General features: G+C 51.0%; 11 protein-coding genes across 11 annotated transcripts; 6 read left to right on the forward strand and 5 right to left on the reverse strand.

Annotated features, from left to right (window-relative positions):
- Window positions 1–82: 82 nt before the first annotated feature.
- Window positions 83–1576, reverse strand: LTR84_011789 (uncharacterized protein; the record flags this gene model as incomplete). The annotated part of the gene is made up of 3 exons (XM_064855317.1): window positions 83–1227; window positions 1285–1469; window positions 1530–1576. The coding sequence occupies 3 exons, from the start codon at window positions 1574–1576 to the stop codon at window positions 83–85; spliced, it is 1377 nt and encodes a 458-aa protein (XP_064708906.1).
- Window positions 1577–2204: 628 nt separating this feature from the next.
- LTR84_011790 (uncharacterized protein) lies at window positions 2205–3402 on the reverse strand (the record flags this gene model as incomplete). The annotated part of the gene is made up of 2 exons (XM_064855318.1): window positions 2205–3274; window positions 3333–3402. 2 exons carry the CDS (start codon window positions 3400–3402, stop codon window positions 2205–2207), a joined length of 1140 nt encoding a protein of 379 aa, XP_064708907.1.
- Window positions 3403–3853: 451 nt separating this feature from the next.
- Window positions 3854–5486, forward strand: LTR84_011791 (uncharacterized protein; the record flags this gene model as incomplete). The annotated part of the gene is made up of 3 exons (XM_064855319.1): window positions 3854–3934; window positions 3989–4642; window positions 4695–5486. The coding sequence occupies 3 exons, from the start codon at window positions 3854–3856 to the stop codon at window positions 5484–5486; spliced, it is 1527 nt and encodes a 508-aa protein (XP_064708908.1).
- A 410-nt stretch (window positions 5487–5896) lies between these two features.
- LTR84_011792 (uncharacterized protein) lies at window positions 5897–8010 on the reverse strand (the record flags this gene model as incomplete). The annotated part of the gene is made up of 5 exons (XM_064855320.1): window positions 5897–6113; window positions 6170–6874; window positions 7000–7704; window positions 7759–7892; window positions 7969–8010. 5 exons carry the CDS (start codon window positions 8008–8010, stop codon window positions 5897–5899), a joined length of 1803 nt encoding a protein of 600 aa, XP_064708909.1.
- Window positions 8011–8961: 951 nt separating this feature from the next.
- On the forward strand, window positions 8962–10013 carry LTR84_011793 (uncharacterized protein; the record flags this gene model as incomplete). The annotated part of the gene is made up of 2 exons (XM_064855321.1): window positions 8962–9018; window positions 9186–10013. 2 exons carry the CDS (start codon window positions 8962–8964, stop codon window positions 10011–10013), a joined length of 885 nt encoding a protein of 294 aa, XP_064708910.1.
- Window positions 10014–10145: 132 nt separating this feature from the next.
- On the reverse strand, window positions 10146–11708 carry LTR84_011794 (uncharacterized protein; the record flags this gene model as incomplete). The annotated part of the gene is made up of 1 exon (XM_064855322.1): window positions 10146–11708. One exon carries the CDS (start codon window positions 11706–11708, stop codon window positions 10146–10148), a length of 1563 nt encoding a protein of 520 aa, XP_064708911.1.
- Window positions 11709–12165: 457 nt separating this feature from the next.
- Window positions 12166–13545, reverse strand: LTR84_011795 (uncharacterized protein; the record flags this gene model as incomplete). Its single annotated transcript, XM_064855323.1, has 2 exons — window positions 12166–13475; window positions 13527–13545. The coding sequence occupies 2 exons, from the start codon at window positions 13543–13545 to the stop codon at window positions 12166–12168; spliced, it is 1329 nt and encodes a 442-aa protein (XP_064708912.1).
- Window positions 13546–16648: 3103 nt separating this feature from the next.
- On the forward strand, window positions 16649–19355 carry CHS3 (Chitin synthase, class 3; the record flags this gene model as incomplete). Its single annotated transcript, XM_064855324.1, has 2 exons — window positions 16649–16714; window positions 16776–19355. The coding sequence occupies 2 exons, from the start codon at window positions 16649–16651 to the stop codon at window positions 19353–19355; spliced, it is 2646 nt and encodes an 881-aa protein (XP_064708913.1).
- Window positions 19356–20147: 792 nt separating this feature from the next.
- UBC12 (NEDD8-conjugating protein ubc12) lies at window positions 20148–20872 on the forward strand (the record flags this gene model as incomplete). The annotated part of the gene is made up of 4 exons (XM_064855325.1): window positions 20148–20168; window positions 20223–20310; window positions 20373–20662; window positions 20720–20872. 4 exons carry the CDS (start codon window positions 20148–20150, stop codon window positions 20870–20872), a joined length of 552 nt encoding a protein of 183 aa, XP_064708914.1.
- Window positions 20873–23956: 3084 nt separating this feature from the next.
- LTR84_011798 (uncharacterized protein) lies at window positions 23957–24310 on the forward strand (the record flags this gene model as incomplete). Its single annotated transcript, XM_064855326.1, has 1 exon — window positions 23957–24310. One exon carries the CDS (start codon window positions 23957–23959, stop codon window positions 24308–24310), a length of 354 nt encoding a protein of 117 aa, XP_064708915.1.
- Window positions 24311–24655: 345 nt separating this feature from the next.
- Window positions 24656–25717, forward strand: LTR84_011799 (uncharacterized protein; the record flags this gene model as incomplete). Its single annotated transcript, XM_064855327.1, has 1 exon — window positions 24656–25717. One exon carries the CDS (start codon window positions 24656–24658, stop codon window positions 25715–25717), a length of 1062 nt encoding a protein of 353 aa, XP_064708916.1.
- Between the last annotated feature and the right edge of the window lie 172 nt (window positions 25718–25889).

A 25889-nucleotide genomic window follows, 5' to 3' on the forward strand; every position in this document is an offset into this window, starting at 1 on the left:
AAAAATTGTGACATTTATGAGGTCGAGTCTTTGAGAGACATGCACTGCATGTTACTAGATTGGATTTGAAAAGGCTAGGACACTAACATTGTGCAAGAACTTCATTCGCCAGTCGCCGTACCGTTCTCTGGCCATCGGTAAGACCCTCTTCGAGGTCATCGAAAGGCTCTAAGCCCAACCCTTGCAGTCCCCGGCGAGACAAGACATTCTCCCGCCTGGCGCCGTGACCTTCATGCTGGCTCTCCTCCTCCAGTACATTGTCGTAGCAAACAAAGTCCTTTGGGACTGCTGCCTTCTGGAACGCTTCCCTCACGCTGGCTAGGGACTTGATGTTGTACGGAGTCAACGGGGTGCAAGCATTGTACACGACACTCGAGTCCCGTGTGCCAGGGTGGAATTTGTCCACCTCATGCACAAGATCGCAGTGCCAAAAGACATAGTCTCCTGGGCGGACGGGAGGGATCCCTATCATGGATTTTTCCAAGAGTAGATGTGGATGGAGCTCTTGGGTTGGGAAGAATTGAGTGTTTCCCGGAGTTGCACCAGGGAAAGTGGGTTGGGTGTCGTCGAAGGTTTCGTCTAAGGCGAACAGCGGCCGCAGCATCATATATGCCACAGACGCCTTCAGACTGGGTAACAAGCGGAGTGTGCCTTCTCCCGTCGATGTGTGAGACAGCGACAACCAGCCCTGCAGGCTTCGCCAACACGAACATGCAGCTCCATTGTCATACAGGTCACTTTGTGCTTCATAGCGCCGATCGGCCGCCCAGCCATCCCATGTATCCCAGTTGCCTTCAAAAATGGCCTGGAAGTTGGATCGGTTGACTGGGCATTCCCAGCGTTCGATCCCGCCACTGTCCAGATGCGCCGGTAACGTGAATTCGGCATCCTTGGAGGGATGTCGGATGCGGAAGCGGTCGGGGTAGACGACCTGGCTTGCCAGATCGATGGGCAAGGAGTCGTCTGTGACATGCCAAAGCTTGCTCACGCAGTCCATGGCCAACATGACGCGCTCATGGCTCCGAATTTGGACCTGCGGTGGTGTCCACCACAGGTTCCACGTTTGAGGGTCGTTCTTCGGATATCCCCCGGCAGTGTTATTACGTTTTGTGTACTCCTTCAAGTCGCCCTCCCAGGTTGTGGCCTGGTCTTCGGACACAACATTGCGAAGTATGAGGCATCCACGATCTCGCACGAGGTCAACAAAGCCTTCTGGCAGCGCTCCACCTAATTCTGTTAGCACCCATGGTTCTCCAGAAGAGAACAGAGGCTTGCGATGCTGACCATTTTTACACACATCGTCGAACTCGATCTCTGGCACGATAGCTGGACCGCTTCGGGCAATGTGATCCGCTTCTACCTCCAAGATTTTACACAGGCGTTCATACGAGGCTATGACCTTGACTTTGTGCTGCGATGAGACTAACGACCGCTTGATCTGCGCAAACCTCTGGTCGAGAAATGGCAGCCTTGGAAACGTCGGTCATTTTGATCTTGGTCGTCATGGCTTGTTGGAAGTGGCAACTTACTTCTTTCGACTTCCATCGAGTGTCTGATCCAGGACTGCCGAAGGCATATCTGCGACTGATTGATTGGAACGATGTGGTTGTATATAGCAACAGTGTACCTTATTCTCAATCCAACCTAACTCTGTACCTGGCTACATGAATTACCGTCTTGCCAACAAGGATTTGGTCGGACTTGTGATTGATGTTGAGGGAGGGGGTGGCAAAATGCGGGCGAGCAAGAGTTCACCGCGGGCGACAGTAGCCAAACTTAGGCGCCCCTAGGGAGACCCCCCACTGAAGGAGAGGCGGAGGGCCGTTGGCTGGCTGCTGGCTTGCTGGCCGACGTCCTTTCACAGGCTTTCTCAACGGATGAAGAGACTTTGCCAAACATACCTGGACATCTCAGTACCTCTGTTACGACCAGGTCTGATAGCTTTGTCCATCTTAATAAGGAGCGAAGAGGGTAGAGATCTTAACCTACTCGCCCCCAAGTCGGATCAGATGATGATACAAGAACACTATGTTGACAACGTCACGCATGTTATATTGGCTATGCCACTTCCTAGATAGCTACAGACATAGTGGATTTTGCTCCGCTTGTCAAGAAACCCCCCGTCTCATAACCTAAATGCTGGAGGGACCTCTGATATTATACTAATGTCATTTGATGTGGACCCCTGGCGTGGTTGAGTGCTCTCAGCTGGCAAGAGGAACGCCATAGACTCGGAGCCTCTTGACACCGCCGTCGGGCACGATGACCAGCTTCACGTGGCTCAGCGCTCCACCTTGGACTTTATCCTCACAGTCAAAGACGTGCTCTTCATGGGCTCTGCAGTCCTGAACACCGCCCGTGAGATCCGTCCAACCTTCCTCGTCCGTCATGCCAGTTGGCTCTCCTTCCTTGCCGGTCCAGTCGATGCCCCAGACCTGGCACTTGTCCGGGAAGTTGCCCCTGAAATGTGCCGTATCTACGACAACACTCTTCACCAGACCTGCTGTCCCCAGCTTCACGATCGCCCAGTCTGTGTGTTCTGGCTCACGACTGCGCCGTGTTTCCCATCCGTCGCTCATGTCGACACCACGCCCGGGGAGGAGAAGGTTGTTGGGGCTGGAGTAATGCTCATTGCTACATGCAATGCACCGCCCAGCGTTCGTCATCGCTGCGAGGTCCAATCCCCGTGATATGCCCGGAGCTTCGCCTATATTGGTCGGGGTCGATACCGTAGGAGAAGCCGGGCGCCCATAGAGGCGCACACGCGCGATGCCACCATCAGGGTACATGTTCAGCCTGAAATGTGTGAATGGACGCACTGTGGGAGTCTGTAGTTTCCATGCTTGTCGGCGACTGGGACCGCACGATTGCTTGCCCAAAATCACGTGCCATTCGCCCCTTCCATGGCCCCAGCCCAACACCTTGTCATCCAGAGCCTGTTGTTCCGCCTCGGATGTCGGCGCATTGGCAGGTGCAAATCCTTGCACACTAATAGCGGGTGCTTCATTACCGTTGAAGAAGGCTGTATCAACCTCAACTCCCCAGATGAAGCCGCCCCCAGATGCAATCATTTCGGGGCCCAGTCTGATGATCGCATAGTCGAATTCTTGTTTGTTGTGCCTTCGCGTTTCCCAGCCATCATACCAGCCGCCAGTGAAGACGACTTTGCCATTTCCGGAGACCGGCGGCTTCGGATTGATCAAGTTGCTGGCTTCCGCGAACCATTCATCTGACTGGCCGATGACTTTGCCCAAGAGTCTTGACGACGACAGATCTGCCCGTGTATCAGTACAGTTGGCAAAGTGTTTGGTATAAAGTCGTGGTTTCCATACCGACCGTGGTGGTTCGAAAGGTCTTATCAATATCCGCAGCCGGAATAAATGTACAAGATGTATCTGTCATTTTTGAGTGATTCTTGTAGCCACGAAGCCTTTGTTTCGCGTGTCCAGTACCAATTACTGGTGGTCCTGTTCATCGTGACTCGATTTTGTAGTTGGACAACACAAACAAGCCAGAAGATATCCCGCTAGTGGGCATGTGACGGATTCGACGACTTCGGGCACTGCGTTTTTGCTGATGTAGAATACACATCGACAAATCAGTTGGTTGTTTGAACTTATCCGCCCGCGGGCGATATCAATGCACCCGTGCCTAAGTCAGTCTCGGAGTAGAGCGCGGATCGCTAGTTTGCCAGATCCAGTGCAAAGGTGACCCACCCAACCACCTTCGCTTAATCGTCTCAATACCTCTACTCTTCTTGGTTCATGGAGGGGAGGAATGGCGGTCTCGAGTTCGTCAATGAAGGCCAGAGTTGTCTCATTGTTGTACTTGTTTTGGCGATCTCAAGATAGTCATGGGCTTGGATCTGGTCATTCGCAATGGGACGGTAGTCTCAGCATCGGATGTCCTTAATGAATGTGATATTGGGATCAAGGTAGTCCGACCCCAGCTTTTGGTAGATCATTTCCAGTTCTGATCACGATTTCAGGATGGTACGATTGTGGTCCTGGGAAAGAACTTGCCGGCCAGGGCAGGGACAGAAGAGGTCGATGCCGGAGGAGCTTTTGTGACTCCAGGTGGTGTCGACTCTCACTGTCATCTATCTCAGTTCTACGATCCCGGTCCGGGGCAGGAACAGAAAACTCAGGTGACTGATGGCAACATTCCTGCGGAATACAACTTTGCAGGTGACGATTATGAGTCCGGATCGCGAAGTGCAATTGCTGGAGGGACAACGACCATTATGAGCTTCGCAAACCAGTACCGGGACGATGAAAGCCTAAAACCCGTGATCAAGGAGTATCACAAGTTGGCACAAGGCAAGGCCTACTGTGACTACTCCTTTCACGTCATCGTGACCAATCCTACCCAGACAGTGTTGAAGGAGGACCTTCCACAATTGATCACTCACCATGGGCTGTCGAGTATCAAGATCTTCATGACGTACGAATCGGCCAAGTTAAGCGACTACCAGATTCTCGGTGTCCTGAACGCAGCGCGGGGCATTGGTATCACCACCATGGTCCATGCTGAGAATGCGGACGTTGTGGAATATCTGACCGAGCAGCTTGAAGCGAATGACATGGTTCAACCGCACCATCACGGAACCTCTCGACCTCCGTTGGTGGAAGGCGAGGCCACGGTGAGGATTTCTCACCGAGAGTCTGTGAACTAAGCTAATTCACCTGTGGTAGAACCGTGTCGTGGCATTGGCGGAATTAATGAGTGCACCAGTCTTGCTTGTTCATGTTTCAAGTGCCCTGGCGACCAAAGTAATTCGCAAAGCACAGACGCGGGGTATGGTCGTGCATGGAGAGACCTGCCCTCACTATCTCTTTCTGTTGGCCGAGAAGATGAACCAGACTGGGTTTGAAGGTGCCAAGTTTGTGTGCTCACCGCCGTTGAGGGAGACCTCCACGGATCTCGATGCCATTTGGCAGGGCGTGCAGAACGGGACGTTTACCACCATCTCTTCGGACCATGCGCCGACGAAGTATGATCATCCAAACGGCAAGATGAAAGGATTTTGTGACCACGGCCCTCACGGGAAGTTCAAGTACATCCCCAACGGGTTACCGGGTCTAGAAACTCGACTACCTCTCCTCTTTACAGGAGGAGTGCTGAGCGGGCGCATGTCGCCTCAGAAGTTCGTGGAGTTGACATCCTCCAATCCAGCCAAGCTCTACGGCCTGACACGGAAGGGAGCCATAGCGCCAGGCATGGACGCTGATATCACGATCTGGTACCCACAAGATGAATTCGAGCCATTCCGGCTGTCCAATGAGATGCTGCACCACGCCATTGATTACACCCCGTATGAGGGGTTTGAATTTCGAAATTGGCCGAGATACACGTTTCTGAGAGGCCAGTTGATGTTTGCAGAGGGTAAACTCGTTGGTCCTCGAGGTGCTGGAGCATTCGTACGTAGGACACCTTCAATCCTCGGATCCTGCACGCCCGTCGTTCAGACCATGTGGCGGAATTAGAGCCGAACTGGCAATGGGTGTCTGAACATGTGTGCTTGATAACCCACCTAAGGGCTCAATACTACTGGCTGTCCGTGTAGCCAGCATCTCCGATTCATTTTTGTGAAATGCATCCAGAATGATGGGGTTCATTTGAGACTTTTTGTGTGAGCTCGAGGCTGGAACGTGATGAACTCGACCTGAGGCTGGTATGTACAGCGAACTTTTTAGAGACCATGCACATCATGGCGCTCGTACATCGTAGTTATCCGTGATCTGTTGCAGTAATCAAAAGTTTCAATGACTCAGCCAGCTCGAGAACTGACTCCCACTTTTTCTTGACGGTCCCTTAGTCATCTTTGCCAGTAGGGAAGGGATAATTGACTCTTGAGCTTCCGAGCATCTGATAATGCAATGGCGACAGATCTTGGTTATTGAAGAGCTCTCTCCGCTCTCAAGTACAAATCGACACAGATGGTCTTGAGTGCAGCAAAATCGCTATCTTTACTTATGCTGCAAAGCTGATTGAGAGTGTACATTCCAGGCCGAGCAAACCTAAGATCGGATTTTGAATTTTCGCCGTCTGGTCTGTTGACGATGTATGAGAGAATTACTGTTATAGCAGCGGCTATTGCTTCCATCGTTTGCCTTTGTTATGAAGTCAGTAATGTAGCGATGCTATTATCCAGCTCGATTTTGCTTACCATTTGATTGCGACATCCTCACCGGGCACAGATGCCAGAAGGCCGGCGAAACGTTTGGCATCATGATAAGTGGACTGAGCTTGTGGCCTTGTGAGTTGTTCGAGAAGTCCTTCTGGGGAAAATGGTCTTGTCTTTGTGCGCGTGTCTGGGGCAAGGTACGCCACAAGGAGATAAAGTGTGCTGAAGATAGCTGCTTCAACGGCAATCATATGGACCAGATCTGACCGATGAAGGTATTGCTGTAACTGTTCGACGGTCAAATTTCCAGGCCATTGCTTTCGCCAGCCATCCAATTTCAGGGCTAGAGTGTGCCACATAATATCTCCGTCAAATGCGGGCTTCTTGGAAACATCCGGCGACTGCAGCTTTTCCATAATCTCGGCTTGAATAAGGGCGAGCTCTGCTCGCAGTCGAAACACGTTTATCCGAAACTCTCCACCAATTGCACAGATCTCTCCTGCTCCGTCTGGATCCTCGCTAGCAGGCAGGTCGATCGTGATGAGGTTTGGGCTCAAGCTTGGGGTTCTTCCAGCCCTCAGACTCCAATCGGCATCCATAGAATATGCAACCCAGAAGACTCGTTGTTGCTGCAATCTTTCCCTGGGTGATATTGGGCTGTTCAAGGAAGAGTCGTTGATTCGGAGATCCTGAGCAACGCGAAGTGCCATTGACACGAACATGGCGGCTGGCTTTGGGTTCGATGACCTTCAAATGTGCTTTGGTCAGCATTTCCCTTCACTAAACTCCCAGGGCATGCCCGAGCTTTTTGAGGGGCTTTCCGAGAAAAACAGCTGGACCACTCGGCAATGTGGCAAGCTCGTTGGACTTACGTTGAGATCACCACCGCCATGCCGATATAGCACTGGCATAGTAATAGGCTCGGCCGTTCCATCATCAGGATATGCAGCTCCACAACACATTCCTCGAGATATAGTTCCGCATTCTCCGAGTCCTGCTTGACTCCAAGTGGGCTCATAGCCCGCAGACGATGAGCAATGGCTAAAACCAATTTCAAGGCCACCCAAGAAATCACCGACACCACAGATCTACCATTATAGCAGTCTTCAAACAGGGTACTTATGGTGACTCGATCGAACAGAGGTGTTGCAGCGTTAAAATCTTCAAGGTATTCTTGAAGCAAGAAAAATGCTCCCTCCGCCGGCGGTAGCGAACACTTCTTATTGTTATCGCGGACCCTCGTCGTGGGCTGCAAGTCAATATTAGTCGGGGGAGGGTCGTGTTGATTCAGTTGCATCTGTTGGTCAGCGCTCTCGGACCAATAGTCGACCTGCGGTTCTGAGCTAGACAATGCTGTAGAAGTTGACAGAGAGGAATCAACTCCTAGCTCCGACCTAGCAGCCAAGGGGTTGTTGAACGAAAAGCCCTCTACCGACGGTACAGATGGTGTCACTGAGGGCTGAGTTCGCCCATCCGACTCCTCAATCGTTTTCGTCGCGGCTTGTGCAGGTGCCAGAGACGTCCGGATGAGGTCTTCGAGACTTTTGAGACGGCCCTCAAGGCCCTCAATCTGCTTCCTAGGCTTTCATCAGTCTGGCACTTTTCGGGACGACCCTCGAAGCAGGACGTACTTCTTTTTCTTCTCCCGCGGTTTCGTCACATGGGTAATCTGACACACGGACTTGGACTTTGTGCATGAAGAGCAGCGTTTGACGCCTTCCTTCAGATCACATCGCCTCTTCTTGACCCGACATAAATCACAACTCTAGTGGAACTCTATTGTCAGTGCCATCCCAGTTGAAAATCTCGGATCTGCCCGGAAGCGTTCGATGGCTCTTTACCTGGACTACATTGCCTTTGGACAGCTCACGGAGCTGTTCCATGACGGGCCAAAGTCCACAGATGTTTATCCTGAGATTTAGTGTATGGTCTCAACTGTAAAGATTCGTGCGGACGAGGCTGCTCATGTGAACGTCCGGACGTCCGCTGATAGAGACTATTCGAGAAAACCGAGGATCCAGATTGTGAAGTATAAATCAATATTACTGAAACATCCACCACAGGCAGCAGTGAAAGGCTCACATTCAACGCCAACTGATTTGAGAAATGGCTGAAACAAGCAAGTCTGAATTTAGATCCTTGACATATGGATATTTTATGAAGAACAGTTCCACGGCAACACCTGTCTCTGATGGCCACCTCATGGCGACAATGGGTGGATGACCAAGCGGAGTTACGCCATGTGTACTCCGCGACCATGGTGTCCATAATCCAGGAGATAGGATGTGCGGCCCGCCGGCAACTTTTATCGTCCGCATTCCGGATCAGCAATCTATTTATACAAATACGTGGGTGCATAAGTACATATGGCCTCCGCTGGAGCAAATATCCATCACTTGCAACATGCACTTGTGAAGAATGACTCGCAGAGTGGTTGAAGCAGTATTCTCATCAAGACGGGACTATGCGTGTAGAAACTATGATACATAATATGAACAGGTCGTCTTCCATGTCCTTCCCCCAACTCAAAGCCGTCTACCCTTTGAAAGCGAGTCTATTGTGAGGTCGAGAAAATTGAACGATTTCCAAATTGGTTAAACATCGTCGTCGAAGATGCCTCGGCTCAAGCCTTTGCGAACTAACCAAAGCGCCTTTGATGTCATCCGAGGCTCGTGATACCACCACGCCCAAGATTTGCAATCTTTACTGTGAACTACAAGGTCTGTAAACGTCTCGTATCAATCGCTTTACTTTCACTCTTTATATCCAACTTTCCGTCAGTAAGTCAGAGAACCAGGAGGGGCCTTGGCGGGAAGCCAATATCATCCGTCAAGATGAACAAGAACATGCCTATTGTCGACGTATGGGCCAATCCAACAAGCACCAAGGATGTAAGTCGTACAGTCCCAGTCCCCCATTGCTCTTGAGCTTTAGACCCTCTCTCGTAAGACGAAACTTGAGAATCAGCTGTCCCTTTAAGGCAATAATAGCCACCCAACACCAACAGAACCCCAGTAACAATTCCATCAAAAGCATACATATTCACCACCAATCACAGCTCCCCGAAGTGGCACGGCTCTTCCAGCAAAGCCACGTCGACGCGGCGCTAACCAGCCAGCAACCCAGCCCCTCGGGGCTGATATCCCAGATGGACGCGGCCGGGGTATCTCAGATCCTGCTGGCGTCATGGCGGCGACCAGGCAAGGTGATATTCTCCAACGCCGACGTCGCACGGTACACACGAGCATACCCGACGCGAATCTTCGGGCTGGCGTCGGTGGACCTGCATGACCCGGTCGCCGCGGTCGCAGAACTCACGCACTACGTCGTCCACGAGGGCTTCAAGGGCCTGCGCATCGTGCCCTGGCTGTGGGACCTGCCGCCGACGGACGCGCACTACTGGCCGCTGTTCGTCAGGTGCGTCGAGCTCGACGTCCCCTTCTGCACGCAGGTGGGACACACGGGGCCGCTGTGCCCGAGCGAGCCCGGCCGGCCGATCCCGTATATTGACAGCATTGCGCTGAAGTTTCCACGCCTCAAGATCGTCGCCGGCCACATTGGCTATCCCTGGACGGCGGAGATGGTGGCCGTGGCCTGGAAGCATGAGAATGTGTATATCGATACCAGTGCCTATCTGCCCAAGTATTACCCCGGGGAGTTGATTACTTTTGCCAATACCACGGGGAGGAGGAAGGTGCTGTTTGGGACGAATTTTCCGCAGCTGACTTGGACTGCGTGTGTCGAGAGTGTGCAGAAACATTTGGTCGAGGCCGAGGGGAAGGGCAGGATGAGGAGTCAGGTCGTCGCGGATTTCATGGGCGGGAATGCGAAGAGGGTGTTCAAGTTGGATGCTCCGGACCCCCTGCCGGCACGGGCGTCGCTATGAATGTATTTAAGAATGGGACAGGATTTGAGATGTGGTTAATCATTTCTTGGTTGGAAATACAGCTTGGTCCCCAGTCCTGTGCGCCATGCATGTATGGATTAACGTTCTCGTAAGAAGCATATTGTCAAATCTTCAAAACTCCATTCCGTCGGTCCCCGTTACTCCATCTTCGTCTCTCTCTCGCTTCACCCTCGTCATTTCACTCTTCAGTAGGGTTTTGACAAAGCCATCAAACAATTCAACATATGGCTTGAGGCTGGTCTTCTCCCAGTCATTCAGCTTCCTCATAGTGACACCATCCTCAACGAACCCATTTTCATGTTGCTCCTGGCCCTCCGAAGTGCTGGCGAATTGATCCATCTCTCGGAAGAGATCCGTCACTTTGGGAACAGTAAACGGATCAAATGAGTCTGCTCGTTTCATATCACCCCCAGCTGTGATCGGTACGCAGACCCTGCCTGTACCAGGATGCACAACAAAAGGACTCTTCAACAGATGAATGCGTTTCTTCCCGACCTCAACATCAAGTCTGGGATAGGTGTATTCTAGGAGAATATCCTGTTTCGCTTCCATCAAGGCTTTGGTATCAAGACTTTTACTGACACCAGTAGCTGCGAGCGAGTCGATATCAGCCCATTTGCGAGCACTTGGGCGATCTGGACTACTGGCCCATTTCCTGGCCAAAGCATCGGTGAGAGACTTGTCGGGAATCAATTGTAGAAGTCGAGCCTGACCAGCTTGAGAAATGAACGGCTCCTGGTCTGCGAGAACTTGTTGAAAGTAGGGTTTCAGTATATCGAGGCTTCGAACGATGTGAGGATGTAATGGTCTCTTGAGATTCACTCGTTTTCCACTCTGCGCTCCTCCCTTTAAAACTTCGAAGTACCCGGTAATCGCTTTCCGCTTGTCGTCGTCAAGTTCCCTGGCCTCTTTGTCACTGATCCATGCGTGAACACCACGTCTTCCAGAATAGATCCAAATGATGTGTTCGAAGCCGAAGTCGTCTCTTAAAGCGACATCTACTACTTTGATAGCCATGGTTGCAAAGGCCCAACACTTTGAGCAGATATTTGCCTTCTCGCAACAACTTCGAATGTCGTCGTAATCCGTCAGATCAATATCGAATACAATCTCTTTACTCAGTGGACGAAACATTGAGCTCTTACGTAAAGTCTTTCGATCTCTTGGGTTGGTGGTGTAGACCGGACCGATTTCGAAACGTGAAGGATTCTGTCGAATTATATCTTTCCTCAACATGTCAGAATTGGGATATGATTGATACCGTAGGTAGGCATCATTGTGAAGTGTAAGAGCAAACTCTCTGTTACTGAAGTCCGGACCAGGCCTTGGTGAGTGATTGAGCCACTGAAAGAGGGATCGAAAGGGAAAGAATCGTGAGTAGAACTGTTTCATTAGGGCCGAATCTGAGTAGGATTCTTGCTGTGCGTCTGCAACCGTTTCTGAGGAGGAGTTTGGCGCTGTCTGCGGAGGTGAGGAAGGTAGTGCATGTGAACTGGTGAACTCGAGTTCGGCCTCCAATGCTTCATCGTCTTCACCGAAAAGATCCTCGAGTGCAACGCCTGGTTGAGGAGGATTGGTAGCGTGATTCGCAGGAGCATCTGGAAGTACGATATCATCGTCCCTGGCAGGCGAAGTAGCCGGTGATGATGATGATTCTGCCATCTTGATACCCATCTCGAGACTGGCTACTGGTGTGGTTTCTGACAGAAGTGTTGGAGGCTTCTGGAGGGGAAATGGCTTTCTGGGAGACGCGACATAGTTAATGGAGACGCGTCCGAGTCATGGAATACGCGCCAATAAAATTCGCATGACTAGATCTGCTTTCACCCGCAGCACATGTGAAATTGATGAACTGCTCCGTCGGAGACATGGACTTTGATTAATAAGGCTGCCCAGCTGCAGGGGCGTGATCGTGGTGCAATTCAGTTGCGAAACATCTTGAGATCAATCGATCAAGCAGGCAAGCCAAGTAGTTCACTTTAAGGGTTTTGCGCGAATGCTTTGAGTCACAACACTCGAATTTTATGTTTCGCTAGCATGGGCTATATCATCTAAATCAATCCAATAGATCATCACAATGCATCTAGGCATATCCTAAGTGATCAAAACATGAAAAGTTCTATAAAGTACATCATCGGATATTCTCTTTAAGCTCATTTGCATCCGAAAATGGGCCAGAGTCTTGTTTGACCAGCTCAGGTCGTGAGACACTGGTAGAGACACCCATATGTTGAGGATCTCTCGCCCGATTAATAGCATCTTCAATCATGGCGTTGAGATTCGCGCCGTTGCTATTGGTGTGCCTGTGTGTTGGCATGGCTGGTGGAGAGCCCTGGAAAGGAGCAATAGAGCTAACTCCCGAGGATCGAGCTGTATGGTTTGCGAACGCCGGTCTTGGAATGGTCACAGGAGAGACGGGCATGGAGTCCGATGTGGAGTTAGGAGTGGTCGCGGTGGAACTGAAAACCACTTCTTTCTCCTCCCAGAATACAGGCGTCTTCTTCTCGGAACTGCTGTCTGAGGTGCCGGTCTTTCGCACAGCTTCTTTGGCTAGGTTTCCTAGTGTAGGCACTCTGGTTCCCGAACCGACTTTCTTGACTTCGATGGGACGAGCCACTACATTCCTGGCTACAATGGAGCTGTTGCTGCTTCCAAGTTTGGCTAATTGTGGGATTTGTGGTGTCCGCGTATTCGGTGTTGAGGAACTTGAAGGGGTGTTCGCTCCAGATTTGACACTGACCACATTTGCTTGAGCTCGGAAAGCATGCTGAGCAGGGATTGGAGGAACAATAGCATCACTCTGATAAATGGTACCCGCGACACTTTCGCGAGCCAGACTTGGTGCGATGCTTATGCGTGGATCGAATGATGCATCCGACCATGTCGAGTCTCTCAAATCTCCAGGCATGAAAAAGTGTTGCTCCATCTGTGGGGTGGACGCATTTGTTCGAGTGCCGGGGAGCGAAGGTACTGGTGGAATGAGACCAGGTGACTCAGGTGGTGATCGAACGGTAACACCGGGAATGTAGGCGATTTGAATGACATTGGAAGCTCGCGTGAAGACGGTAGATGCGATTGATTGAGTCCTTGTAGATTGTCGAGCAGACCGATTCAAGGTTGATTGATCTCGTTTCTCTGGCGGATCCCAGGTATCGACGCGAGGTTTCTTTCTCAAACAGAATCGCCAAAGCAGGTATGAAATGATCGCCAATACAACAACACCGGCTACAACTCCCCCAACGATAGGACCAACTGCGGTCTTTTTCTCTGGTGCTGCCTGACCGGGCAAGGAGCCAAGTCTAACACAAGTCGTCGAAGCACAAGAATCGCATGACTCGGCTTTCAGTGAACAGGTCTCGTCCGCAGCACAAGCAGGGCAAGCCGGTGGATCAGGAGGGCACTGCACGCAGCGGCGGAATAGATGTCTTGTCGGGTCGTAAGCTATCGGTTCTGGTCAGCAAATCCAAGGTGCAAAGGAGAGGGTTTGCATACATGATGTTTCTGAGGGCATAATGGCGGACTTGGGGCCTAATTGGCCCAAGGTGGTGATTTCGCGTCCAAATTCAATCCGCCTTTATCTTTAGCCACGAGAAGTCCGGCGACGCAGGATGTTGTGAAATATTCTCGTCGGGGTCGGAATGGAGTTGTCTTGTAAGCACTGGTAAAAGGTCGAGTCGAAAGGGTATCCACGGAAGTTGAGGCTCGGACCAAAGCGACGGTGAAATAGTAGCGAAGTGGCGATAATCGAGGTCAACTCAAGAAAGGAAGATGTGAAGGGAGAAATAGCGATCAAATGGTTAAAAACGTAACGAAGTTTCTGATGTTGTTGAATGAAAGTGATGGAAGTCGAAAGGATGAAGCGAACGAATGTGGACCAGCAACCAATGTCTCGGTCAACGACCAAGGACAACAGTCGACTCAGAAATCAAGAAGGGCTTGGAAATGACCGAATAGTAGTTGGTAAAGGGATTGAAGGTGGTGGAGGAAGAAGAAGAGGTGATGATCAGCAACGGGTTCCTGGTAGATCTGGAGAGGCTCGAGAGATGGTGGTGGATGGTGGATGAGATGGAATCGAGGGCTTGGAAGGTGCAGTGCAGGTTGAGGAGGGAGGAACACGCAGGAGAAGCGAGCGAGCAAATGGGCGTTGGGATGTGCCTGGAAGGTGCAGGGCCAACATGCACGAATGAGCTCCGGCAACAGAGCTTGGTGGACTTGGTGGAGGGGGTGTGGGAAATGAAGGGGTGACACTCAGCCAGAGGAACCTGGACAGCGTGTCGTGGATCTTAGTCGTAGTCGGGCGGGACCGAATAGAAATGCTCTGGAGTGCCCGGAAGACAAGAGCAGACAGCGATAGTAGGGGCTAGTAGGCGGGGCCGGTCACCCTAAGCACGCCACCTGAATGCTTGTCCATCCTTCAAACACGCCGGAGCTTGCCTGTTACGCACCCAGCGATTCTTGCCTCAATCTCCTGAATGGTTTATCTGCGTTCGTCTGGTCACCACACAATCAAGCGAGATTTCTTTGTTCAGAGACATTTTCTTCGCAAGCCAACTGATTACCTGTATGGGCATTCTTGGTGAGTTTGATTCTTACGAGTAAGAGCTGTATATCATCATTCCACTCGAGTGTGAGCCGTGAAGCGGAAATACCGAGGCCGACATTCTTTTCTTTTGACGCGTCTCTCGACATGAAGAATTGCGTAATGAGACACCATGCACAACGAGGAGCAAACTTTTATTCTCAGTCACCATTGAAATATGTCACTTAGATGCGCAAGTCAAGTTCTGCGGGTTCTTGCATCTGATCTTTAATATGCTAGTGGTTGGTGGCCTCAAGCTGCTTGGACAATACCACGACTTGCCCATATACCTCTAGCCACGAGCGAAAGTGGCCTGCAACGAACCAACGAATCTACTCTCACTGTCCAGTACCTAGGGATCTGTTGGAGATAATACGCAGCAATGGCGTCGAGGATGTTTATCTACGAGTGCTCGCATGCAGTGCATCAAAGAACACGTTTCCGTGCCACTGCCTCAGCTGGTGTGGCGAGTAAGTTGCACAGCCAAAGTGCACAGCAGCTTGAGTGGCATGTGTATGCCGTAGAACATCTAAATATGGAATGAGACCAGTTTCCAGTGTGGCGCTGGCTGCCACTCCTCTGATTTCGGACTAGTAACTATCGGTGATATTACAGAGGAAATCTCAGGTCTCGAAGTCAGTCAGTATTTTCCTTTGTCGGCCGTGACATGACTTTCAGCAGCTGGAGGTTCCAACGATTGATGCTCATCAGATAGAATTCAATAATACTTCAAAAACTGGCAGTCTTCTAATGTATGCGTAGCTGGACCAAGAATACGAGTACTTCAAGCACTAGTACCTAAGAGTGCCTACGGAGAACCGAGTACGGACATTCCCAAGGGTCTTCGGCCACTGTCGACCGGGAAAGGAAAGGCGTCCAGGGCCCAAGGGCAGTGAGTTAATGCCGCCCGCAGCGCTTGTAGCCGCCTAAGCGGTCAAGCCAAATGCACTCTAAGACCCATTCACTCCCACCAACACGTTGTTTCATCCCCATATATTCAGGGGGTTTCCAGAACTATGTATCAGATGTCTCCGAGGATGGAGACTGGTTCAAAGTATATATGTCTCTATACAAACACCGAACCGTTGAAGTAGCATTAGTGAAATAAAGCCTCAGTCGGTCTAGATGACCAATGATTATACTCCGGGCATGGGCAAGAATTTGTCGTTCAGGCGCTCAGCTGATGCCTTGCCTTGCATGCCAGGGCTGAAATAAGCATCTAAATTCTGTTCTCGTAGGTGGCATCCAAAAGGCCCTTCACAGCTCTCGAGCTTCTTCATTCGGTTTCCGGTTTCCGGGGCTGAAGCCCATCATCTTTGTTGCCGTGCAGCCAAGTTTGATGAGTGATCTATGCTTCCAACTTCCATCTTCCAGCACAGCCTGGCCCGAGTCTTTACACGAGCAGATATTGACCAGGGCACACAGCGATTGGCGGTCACTAGCGAGGGATTGTCGTCAGCGTCTTTGGCTGCATTGGCACTGCATTGGACGCATGGAGCTGAAGATGGAGAAGGACGCCACCCTTTTTCTTTGGAGACTTGCTCCCTCCGTCGTTGAAAATCCGCCTGACCCCATCTCACTGGATCGCTGGGTCACGCTTCACGCAGGGATCCAAAGAATTTGAAACATCGCTGTCTCTCCTGTTTCCTTGTCTGGGCTGCTACCAGTCTACCACTGACCTGAAGTCTGCTGTGCCACTGCTCCTCATCCCAATCCGTGCAGTTCTGACGGCCACACAAGATCGGACTCCCAACTGCTTTCTTTGTTCTACTTCTCTTTGCTTGTCATCTTTCTTTACAATCCTGCCTCGAACCCTGAAACCCTTCATTTTTACTCTTGACACTCGGCGCTCAATCTTTCCTCGTTCCTGGCTGTACAAGATCTATTGACCCATCCTCCAAAAGCCCTGGCGGCTGTCAGCTCTTCGTCACAACTTCAAATCACTGTCCACTCCATAATTCGTCCCACCCTCCATATCTGATTAAACGTCAACACTACCAACCGCTCTCGCTCGTGTGTAGCCATCGCACACAAAATGGCAAACCCCTATGGTGGAGGGTATGATCAAGGTCATCAACTCGGTGATATCGGAGGTGGAAACGTAAGTTTGCTATATCCAAGGCCGTTCACCTGAGCCCATCCGCTGACTTCGTGACTCTCAGGGATATCTCGGAAGCCGTCACTCAGATGACGAGGCTGAACACTCGCTGTTGCACCAAAATGCTTCACATCAACCGCAGTATGACAACCCTCCTCGTACTCGGCCCTTGACTCCGGGACAAGAGTCTGTCTATACCCTTAATGAATCTTATGTCGGTGGAGATGCCTCCAGAGCTCCGATGACCCAGTATGGCGGAGCTCAGCAACAAAACACTCCTTACGACGGAGGTTATGGGATGAGCAACTCTCAGGCTGGTTTCCCCACAGGCCCTCCACAAGAACCCTTTGATCGGTCAGATTCCACCGAAGCATGGAGACAACGACAGGCACCAGGATATGGCACCATCAAGAGATATGCTACCAGAAAAGTCAAGTTGGTCCAAGGCAGCGTGCTCAGCATTGATTACCCCGTCCCCAGCGCCATTCAGAATGCTGTGCAAGCCAAGTACCGCAATGATCTCGAAGGCGGCAGTGAGGAGTTTACTCACATGCGATACACTGCTGCTACGTGCGATCCTGACGACTTCACTCTCAAAAATGGCTACAATCTGCGGCCTGCAATGTACAACAGACATACCGAATTGCTGATTGCAATCACGTACTACAACGAAGACAAGGTTCTGACCGCACGTACAATGCACGGTGTCATGCAGAATATTCGAGACATTGTCAACCTCAAAAAGTCCGAGTTCTGGAACAAGGGAGGTCCCGCCTGGCAGAAAATTGTCGTCTGTCTTGTCTTTGACGGTATTGATCCTTGTGACAAGAACACTCTGGATCTGTTGGCCACCGTCGGTATCTACCAAGACGGTGTCATGAAGAAAGATGTAGATGGCAAAGATACCGTGGTGCACATCTTCGAATATACCACACAATTGTCAGTCACCGCTAACCAGCAATTGATCCGGCCCAATGATAATGATGCAACTTCTCTACCTCCCGTACAGATGATCTTCTGTCTCAAGCAAAAGAATAGCAAAAAGATCAACTCTCATCGATGGCTGTTCAACGCCTTCGGCCGCATTCTCAATCCTGAAGTGTGCATTCTGCTCGATGCGGGCACAAAACCTGGACCCAAGTCCTTACTTGCCCTCTGGGAGGCCTTTTACAACGACAAAGATCTGGGTGGCGCCTGTGGTGAAATCCATGCCATGTTGGGTAGCGGTGGCCCCTTCGGTCGCAAATTACTTAACCCACTGGTCGCTGCGCAAAATTTCGAGTACAAGATCAGTAATATTCTGGACAAACCCCTTGAAAGCTCCTTTGGTTATGTCAGTGTGTTGCCTGGTGCCTTTTCTGCCTACCGCTTCAGGGCAATCATGGGTCGCCCACTTGAACAATATTTCCACGGTGACCACACCCTCTCGGCAAGACTGGGAAAGAAGGGTATCGAGGGCATGAACATTTTCAAGAAGAACATGTTTTTGGCCGAAGATCGTATCTTGTGCTTCGAATTGGTTGCAAAAGCAGGCTCCAAATGGCATCTCAGTTACGTCAAAGCCTCCCGAGGTGAAACCGATGTTCCTGAAGGCGCAGCCGAATTCATCGGTCAACGTCGACGGTGGCTGAACGGTTCATTTGCGGCCTCCATCTACTCTCTCATGCACTTCTCGCGGATGTACAAGTCTGGCCACAACATCATCCGCATGTTCTTTTTCCACATCCAAATGCTCTACAACATTGTTTCGGTCATCTTATCATGGTTCTCTCTCGCTGCTTTCTGGCTTACCACCAAAATCTTGATGGACTTGGTCGGAATCCCTTCGGAGAAGAATGGCAACACATCTTGGCCTTTTGGCGAAGATGCCACGCCAATCGTAAACACCATCCTCCAGTACCTGTACCTCGGGTTCCTCCTGCTGCAATTTATCCTGGCCCTCGGCAATCGACCAAAGGGTTCGAAGATTGCCTATATGATCTCATTTGTGGTATTTGGTGTGATCCAGCTCTATGTCATAGTGCTGTCGATGTATCTCGTTGTACAGGCGTTTACTGGCGGCAAGACCGATGTCATAACAGACCAAGGCACCAGCAAGTTCATCAGCAGTTTCTTCGGTTCGAGCGGACCAGGTATCGTCATTATCGCATTGGCTGCCACATTTGGGCTCTACTTTATCGCGTCATTCATGTACCTTGACCCGTGGCACATGTTCACGTCTTTCTTTCAGTATCTTTTGATCATGCCATCCTTCATCAATATTCTCATGATCTACGCCTTCAGCAATTGGCATGATGTGTCGTGGGGTACCAAGGGTTCGGATAAGGCTGAAGCGTTACCATCAGCAAAGACGAACAAAGACGAAAAGGGCAAAGTTGCTGTGGTTGAAGAGGTCGACAAACCCCAAGCCGACATTGACAGCCAATTTGAAGCTACTGTCCGCCGAGCGCTGGCGCCGTTCGTGCCACCAGTGGAAAAGGACGAAAAGAACCTGGAAGACTCGTACAAGAACTTCCGAACTCGCCTAGTCGCAACATGGATCTTTTCCAATGGTCTCCTCGCAATTGGAATCACGAGCAAAAATCTCACCGAGTTTGGTTTTAGCGTAAGTCATTGCCTGGACCGTTTGACCACCGTCTACTAACACAATTTCCAGAATCAAAACAGTGACCGAAGCGAAACCTTTTTCCGGCTTCTACTTTACACCACAGGTGCCTTGTCACTTATTCGGTTCATTGGGTGCTGTTGGTTCCTTGGAAGAACAGGCTTGCTGTGCTGCTTCGCAAGACGATAGTTTGTTTATATTGAGCATTGTTGGTAGCATAGCCCAGGGATGGCCATCCTGCGATGGAATGATGGAGTTTTTGGATGTTAGAAAATTGGCCCCAAGGGACATAGGATAGGCACTATCTTGTCTGGTGTATGCAATTACTATGACTTGAAGTATTGCTCAATTTCAAGATTTCTTTCGCTCCAAATGTCCCGTATCAGCCTCGGTCTCGAGAAGCGGATTTTTGGGTGTTCATGAGCCCGAAAGCATTAAAAGCGGCGTCAAGTGAGCGTCATGCGGGCAACTGCATCATTCAAGATTGGGCCTCAAGTCAAAGATCAATTTCCAAAGCAACGTCTACCTCTCTCTGTAATTTGACACGCGCCGGCTTTACATCCTCTGAACATTCCACACCGCATACGGGATCAGTCCATCGCTTTGATTGTTGCTGTGACATATACTTGACAAGATAGACCGCGGAAATAGATCAAAGATCACCAATCCCCGTAAAGTCGGAAGAAGCACGACATCAGGCTGCGCCCGAATCTTTTCCAAACCTCATTGCCACTCTGACAACCAATACAATTCTCTTCATCATCCTCATAAGATCTCAACCATTGTCTTCGACCTAAGTTGTCCCTCGTATAGCGACAAACCACCGCCAAGATGATGAAAATATGGTCTATGGTAGGATTACAAGTCAAAAGAATGCGAAGTGGGAGAAAACTGACAAAGGAATAGAAACAGCAGCAGCAGAAGGATGAGCAAGCATCTGGAGGCACACAAAAGAAGAAAAAGGTCACAGCTGCGCAGTTGAGAGTTCAAAAAGGTGGGCAATACAAAGACATGATTCACCAAGGGAACACCGAGGAATACTCACCATGCCAACAGATCTGAGTGAACTCTCTTTGGGGACTACCATGAAAACCACATTCCCCGATGCTGATGACATCCTGAATTTCACCCTGACGATCGAGCCAGACGAGGGCATGTACAAGGGAGGCAGCTTTGTGTTCAGTTTCGCCATCAATCAGAACTTCCCACACGACCCTCCTAAGGTCAAGTGTACACAAAAGATCTATCATCCCAATATCGACCTAGAGGGCAACGTCTGCCTGAATATCCTCCGAGAAGACTGGAAGCCAGTGTTGAACCTCAACGCGGTAATTGTCGGCATGCAGGTGAGTTTCTCCAACCTACCATTATCGCCTATCTAGATAACTGATCATGAATGATAGTTCCTCTTCCTCGAACCCAATGCATCTGATCCCCTCAACAAGGAAGCCGCTGAGGACCTCAGAACTAACCGAGAAGGGTTCCGAAGAAACGCCCGAACAGCCATGGGCGGAGGGGCCGTTCGAGGGCAGAGTTACGATCGCGTCCTACGGTGATAAGCATTGATGGTTATAGTTTTGGCGCGAGAGCGAGAACGAGAGCGAAGGCGGGAGATGGAAAGGAGGGAAATGATTACACGATAAACCTGAGCATTTCAGCATTGCGGGTTGGAGTCATGGGAGGAGTTTATTTGGTTCTGGCAGATAGAAGGTGATGTTGACTTTCTATCATATTCAATCAACACGAAGGGTTCTTTCGCAATATTCCGCGTATTACCATTGGTCTTGTCAGCCTAAGAAAGTATTGCTGAAATGTCTTGCACCACGGTATCTGTCTTGCCAACAGGTGCTCGTGCCGTGCTCTATGCTTAACTTAGATCACATGACTGAGCACGTGCTCGCGTCAATCTTCGGGGAGTAATCAAAAAGTCCGAGACCGCCTACCAGTCTGACTCTCAATCAGCAAAAGCCCACTATCGAGCTTATCCACCCAGCCCGCAATTCGGAACCCAGGCCCAAACGTGAGTCGCCAGGGCAGCACAGATTCGGAGGTGGAAGAAGCTCCTCGACCTGCAGCAAAATTTCCCCAGGAAAATAATATTCATCTGTAGTATCTTGTGCTAAATACAAGTCCTACTCTTCTGATTTCTGACTCTTCCTGCTCACTGCAAAAATACACACACTCTCCACTCCATCACCTCAAAAATGGCCTCCAAGACCTTTGTGAGAACCCTGCGCACTGCATCCAAGCAGAAGATCACCACACCTGCCACTGTGCAGAAGAGATCTTTTGTCTCTGCCATCGCAGCCAGACCGGCCGTTGCAGCAGCTTCTCGCACTGCTTTCACAGCTCCCTCCGTGCAGCAACAGAAGCGAGGTGTCAAGACCATCGACTTCGCTGGCACAAAGGAGCAGGTTTTTGGTGAGTGTCGAATGCTTCAAACAGGACATGGAATATGACTAACGGTGTGCTAGAGCGTGAGGATTGGCCTCGTGAGAAGCTCCTTGTATGACTCCCATCTGATGGTTGACTACATCTCCAACACAAGATCTAATTTTCTACTCAGGAATACTTCAAGGATGACACCCTCGCACTGATCGGCTATGGTTCGCAAGGTCATGGTCAAGGTCTCAATCTCCGTGACAACGGCCTCAATGTCATCATTGGTGTCCGAAAGAACGGTGCCTCGTGGAAAGAAGCAGAACAAGATGGCTGGGTACCCGGCAAGAACTTGTTCGAGGTCGATGAAGCCATCTCCAAGGGTACCATCGTCATGAACTTGCTCAGTGATGCTGCCCAGAGTGAGACCTGGCCCGCCATCAAGCCTCAATTGACCAAGGGAAAGGTAAGCACGATTTGATTGTGTTCCTCGGATCCAGTATGCTAATATTTTGTTGCTAAAGACTCTCTACTTCTCCCACGGTTTCTCCCCCGTCTTCAAAGACCTCACCAAGGTCGATGTTCCCACTGACATCGATGTCATCCTCGTCGCACCCAAAGGCTCTGGCCGAACTGTACGAAGTCTCTTCCGTGAAGGCCGAGGCATCAACTCGTCCGTCGCTGTCTTCCAAGACGTCACCGGCAAGGCTGAAGAGAAGGCCGTCGCCCTCGGTGTCGCTGTCGGCAGTGGCTACCTCTACAAGACCACATTCGAGAAGGAGGTCTACTCGGATCTCTACGGAGAGCGAGGTTGCTTGATGGGTGGTATCCACGGCATGTTCCTCGCTCAATACGAGGTTCTCCGAGAGCGCGGCCACTCTCCCTCCGAGGCATTCAACGAGACTGTTGAAGAAGCCACTCAATCTCTCTACCCATTGATCGGTGCCAATGGTATGGATTGGATGTACGCCGCGTGCTCCACCACCGCTCGTCGTGGTGCCATCGATTGGTCCACCCGATTCAAGGACACCTTGAAGCCTGTGTTCAACGACCTCTATGACAGTGTCAAGGCCGGAAAGGAAACCACCCGCAGTCTGGAGTACAACAGCCAGCCTGATTACAGAGAGAAGTACGAGGCCGAACTCGAGGAGATCCGCAATTTGGAGATCTGGCGTGCTGGAAAGGCTGTCCGGTAAGTTTTGAAATCATTCCCTCGTGATGCGTTTGTATAACGTTGCTGACTTTCGTCTCCATAGCTCTCTCCGCCCCGAGAACCAGTAAACAACTGCTACAACATGATATCAGTGATACTGAATATCCCGATTCAGATCAAATGGGGCAGGCGTTCTGATATAACTCAAAACGGATCGGATGAGTACGGTGCCATTTTCGAATTTGTATCAAGTGAATGAAAAAATGGTCCTCGAGTTTTTTTGGTAGTATTAAAAACAAAAAAGATAGTGCAGCAATGCCCAGTCAATGTTTTACCTCCACTAGCAGTGCAGTTCGAATCTTCTCAGGTCCCCATAAAGAACATTCCAGCACTTGAGAGGCATCATCTTTTCCTTTCCATTTGGCTCAGTGAGGAAGTATGTGGATCGACAACCGCGCCTTGTGCCATTGTACTTCGTAGATCGACTGTACATGCCTAGTAGTAGTCATATGTAACCCAGAGGAACCTTATCTCCCACACATCACTTGGACTAGTCAGTGCCATGCCGTCGTGCAAATCCTCTACATGTACAATTCTATATGTGACTCCGTTCTCGGCTTTACATTGTTCCTGAGTTTTCTTTAGATCACTCCTTCTAGTTATTTTGTCGCTATTGAGGTTGACATTGACCCTCGTCCAACATCTATAAAGGATAGCGAGGCAATGCGTGTGGAGTGCGGTCTGTTCTGAACAAATAATTGAGCCATCACATCCATACCCTCTTGTATTGGAACATCACGCCATACGCTTTCCACGACAAGTTTTGTGAGTGATTCCAAGTATATTATATCGGTCTCGACATCTTGAATTATCTTTCACCACCAACCAGCTATTTCTCTACCAACAGCCCTAGCTCAACCCCACATCTCGAGTTATATTTATACTGAGGAAGCCATCATCAACAGAATTCTGATTATTGCACAACTTGGGCTCTCACCACTTAGAGTGCCTACCGTTCAACACACCAAGAAACATCCATCCAACAGCATCGTACATAGGTACATACCTCATATACACGCCCAACCCAACCCACCCTTTTACTCAAACCATGGCGGACCCAACAACCTCCCCGCCCCTGATCCCATCGTCGATCCGAAGCGCCCACGCAAAGATAAAACCCTACATCCACCGCACACCACTGATCACCTCGACATCCTTGAACCGCATCGCCTCGTCGCCTGACCCAAGCGTCTACGTCTCCGACAACCCGCCGCCGTTCCCTGCTTCATCCGCCCTGCCAGGCATCCCGCAGTTCCGCATCTGGATGAAATGCGAGAATCAGCAGAAGATCGGCGCGTTTAAGGCGAGAGGCGCTTTTCACGCCGTCTCGAGGTTGATTGAGGAATTGGGGCTTGAGGAGGTGAGGCGTCGCGGGGTCGTCACGCATTCTAGTGGTGAGTGATTTGTTTTTCTCTTGTGTCCTTCTCGGTTGGATTGCAGGGTTTCATCAAGGAGGGTGACACTGCCCTGTCCGGTCCTGAGGTTAGGATGTGGTTGAGGACTGAAGCGGGCTGTTAGGATGTGGTTGAGGACTGAAGCGGGCTGTTGGCATGCCATTCTTGTCACGCTGCTGTGACCGGTCTCTTACCCTGCTGTGCTGGAGAAGGCACATAATTGTACCTGGGCAGCGAGTGAACAACAACCTCAAGCCTGATTGTTGAGACAAAGCCCTCACAACCCTACGACTTCTACCCCTAGGTTTTCCAAAGCGTGGCGGCAGGCAGGCAGGCAGGCCAATCCACTTCCAATGGTCTCCTCTACTGCAACATCAAGCCCATATACCCAACTAGTACTGACCAACACCGTCTCTTCTCCAACAGGCAACCACGCACAAGCCCTCGCACTGGCGGCGTCAACGTTCAACATCTCGTCGTACATCGTAATGCCGAAAATCAGCACGCCGTCGAAAATCGCCGGCACACGCTTATACACGGGCAACGTGATCTTCAGCGGCTCGACGAGCACGGAACGTGAAGCCGTGACCAAGACCATCATCGCCGAGCACGGCGCCATCCTCGTCCCGCCCTACGACCACCCAGACATCATGCTCGGCCAGGGCACCGCGGCGCTCGAGCTGGAGGAGCAGTTCTACGAACAAGTCGAGCAGCAGGAGCAACGACAACGACAAAACCCCCCGTCGGCATCCGAAGAAGGGAGAGGCAGCAAAAGGAGTCTGAACGCGGTGATCGCGCCCTTGGGCGGCGGAGGCCTGCTGGGCGGGACGGCGACGTGGTTCAGCGACCAGGGCGCGACGCTGGTGTTCGGGGCGGAGCCGAGCTTCGAGGGCGCGGACGACGGGCGGCGCGGCGTGCTGCAGGGCCGGCGCATCGAGCACGTCAAGACGCTGACCATCGCCGACGGCCTGCGCACGCCCGTCGGCGTCGCCAACTGGGCCGTCATCAGCGACACCCGCAAGGTCGAGGCCATCTACAGCGTCAGCGAGGCCGACATCAAAATGGCGATGCGCCTGGTCTTCGAGCGCGTCAAAGTCGTCGTCGAGCCCAGTGCGGCTGTGCCGCTTGCCGTGTTGTTGTTCAACAACGGGTTCAGGGATTTGGTCGCCGCGAGGCAGGCGGGGATGGAGATCGAGGAGGGATCGGAGGGGGGCGGGGGTGGTGTTTGGGATGTCGGCGTTATTTTCTCCGGCGGCAATACCACCTTGAAGGCTATCAGCGGGCTGTTTGGTGTTGAGGGCGAGAATGCCGTTGCTGGCTCTGGCGTAGAGCCGGAGAAGGGCTCTGATGTCAAGAGGGCCGAGGGCACGGTGGCCGCCGATGGGAGTACTACTGTCGAGGATGTTGCTGGTTGATGTGAGTGGAGGGGGGTATATAAATTATAGAATTAAGAACTTGGAAACATGGTTCTAGAAATCTGGTCGAGTTGATATTGAAATTTCTGTGTGATAGGATTATAACGGGTGCTTGCCATAATCTTCTGCCAGGACACAAAGTATTTAGCGGAGCTTGTTCGTCATTGTTATC

Source organism: Exophiala bonariae (assembly GCF_035927105.1).
Source record: "Exophiala bonariae strain CCFEE 5792 chromosome Unknown scaffold_6, whole genome shotgun sequence".
Classification (NCBI taxonomy): domain Eukaryota; kingdom Fungi; phylum Ascomycota; class Eurotiomycetes; order Chaetothyriales; family Herpotrichiellaceae; genus Exophiala; species Exophiala bonariae.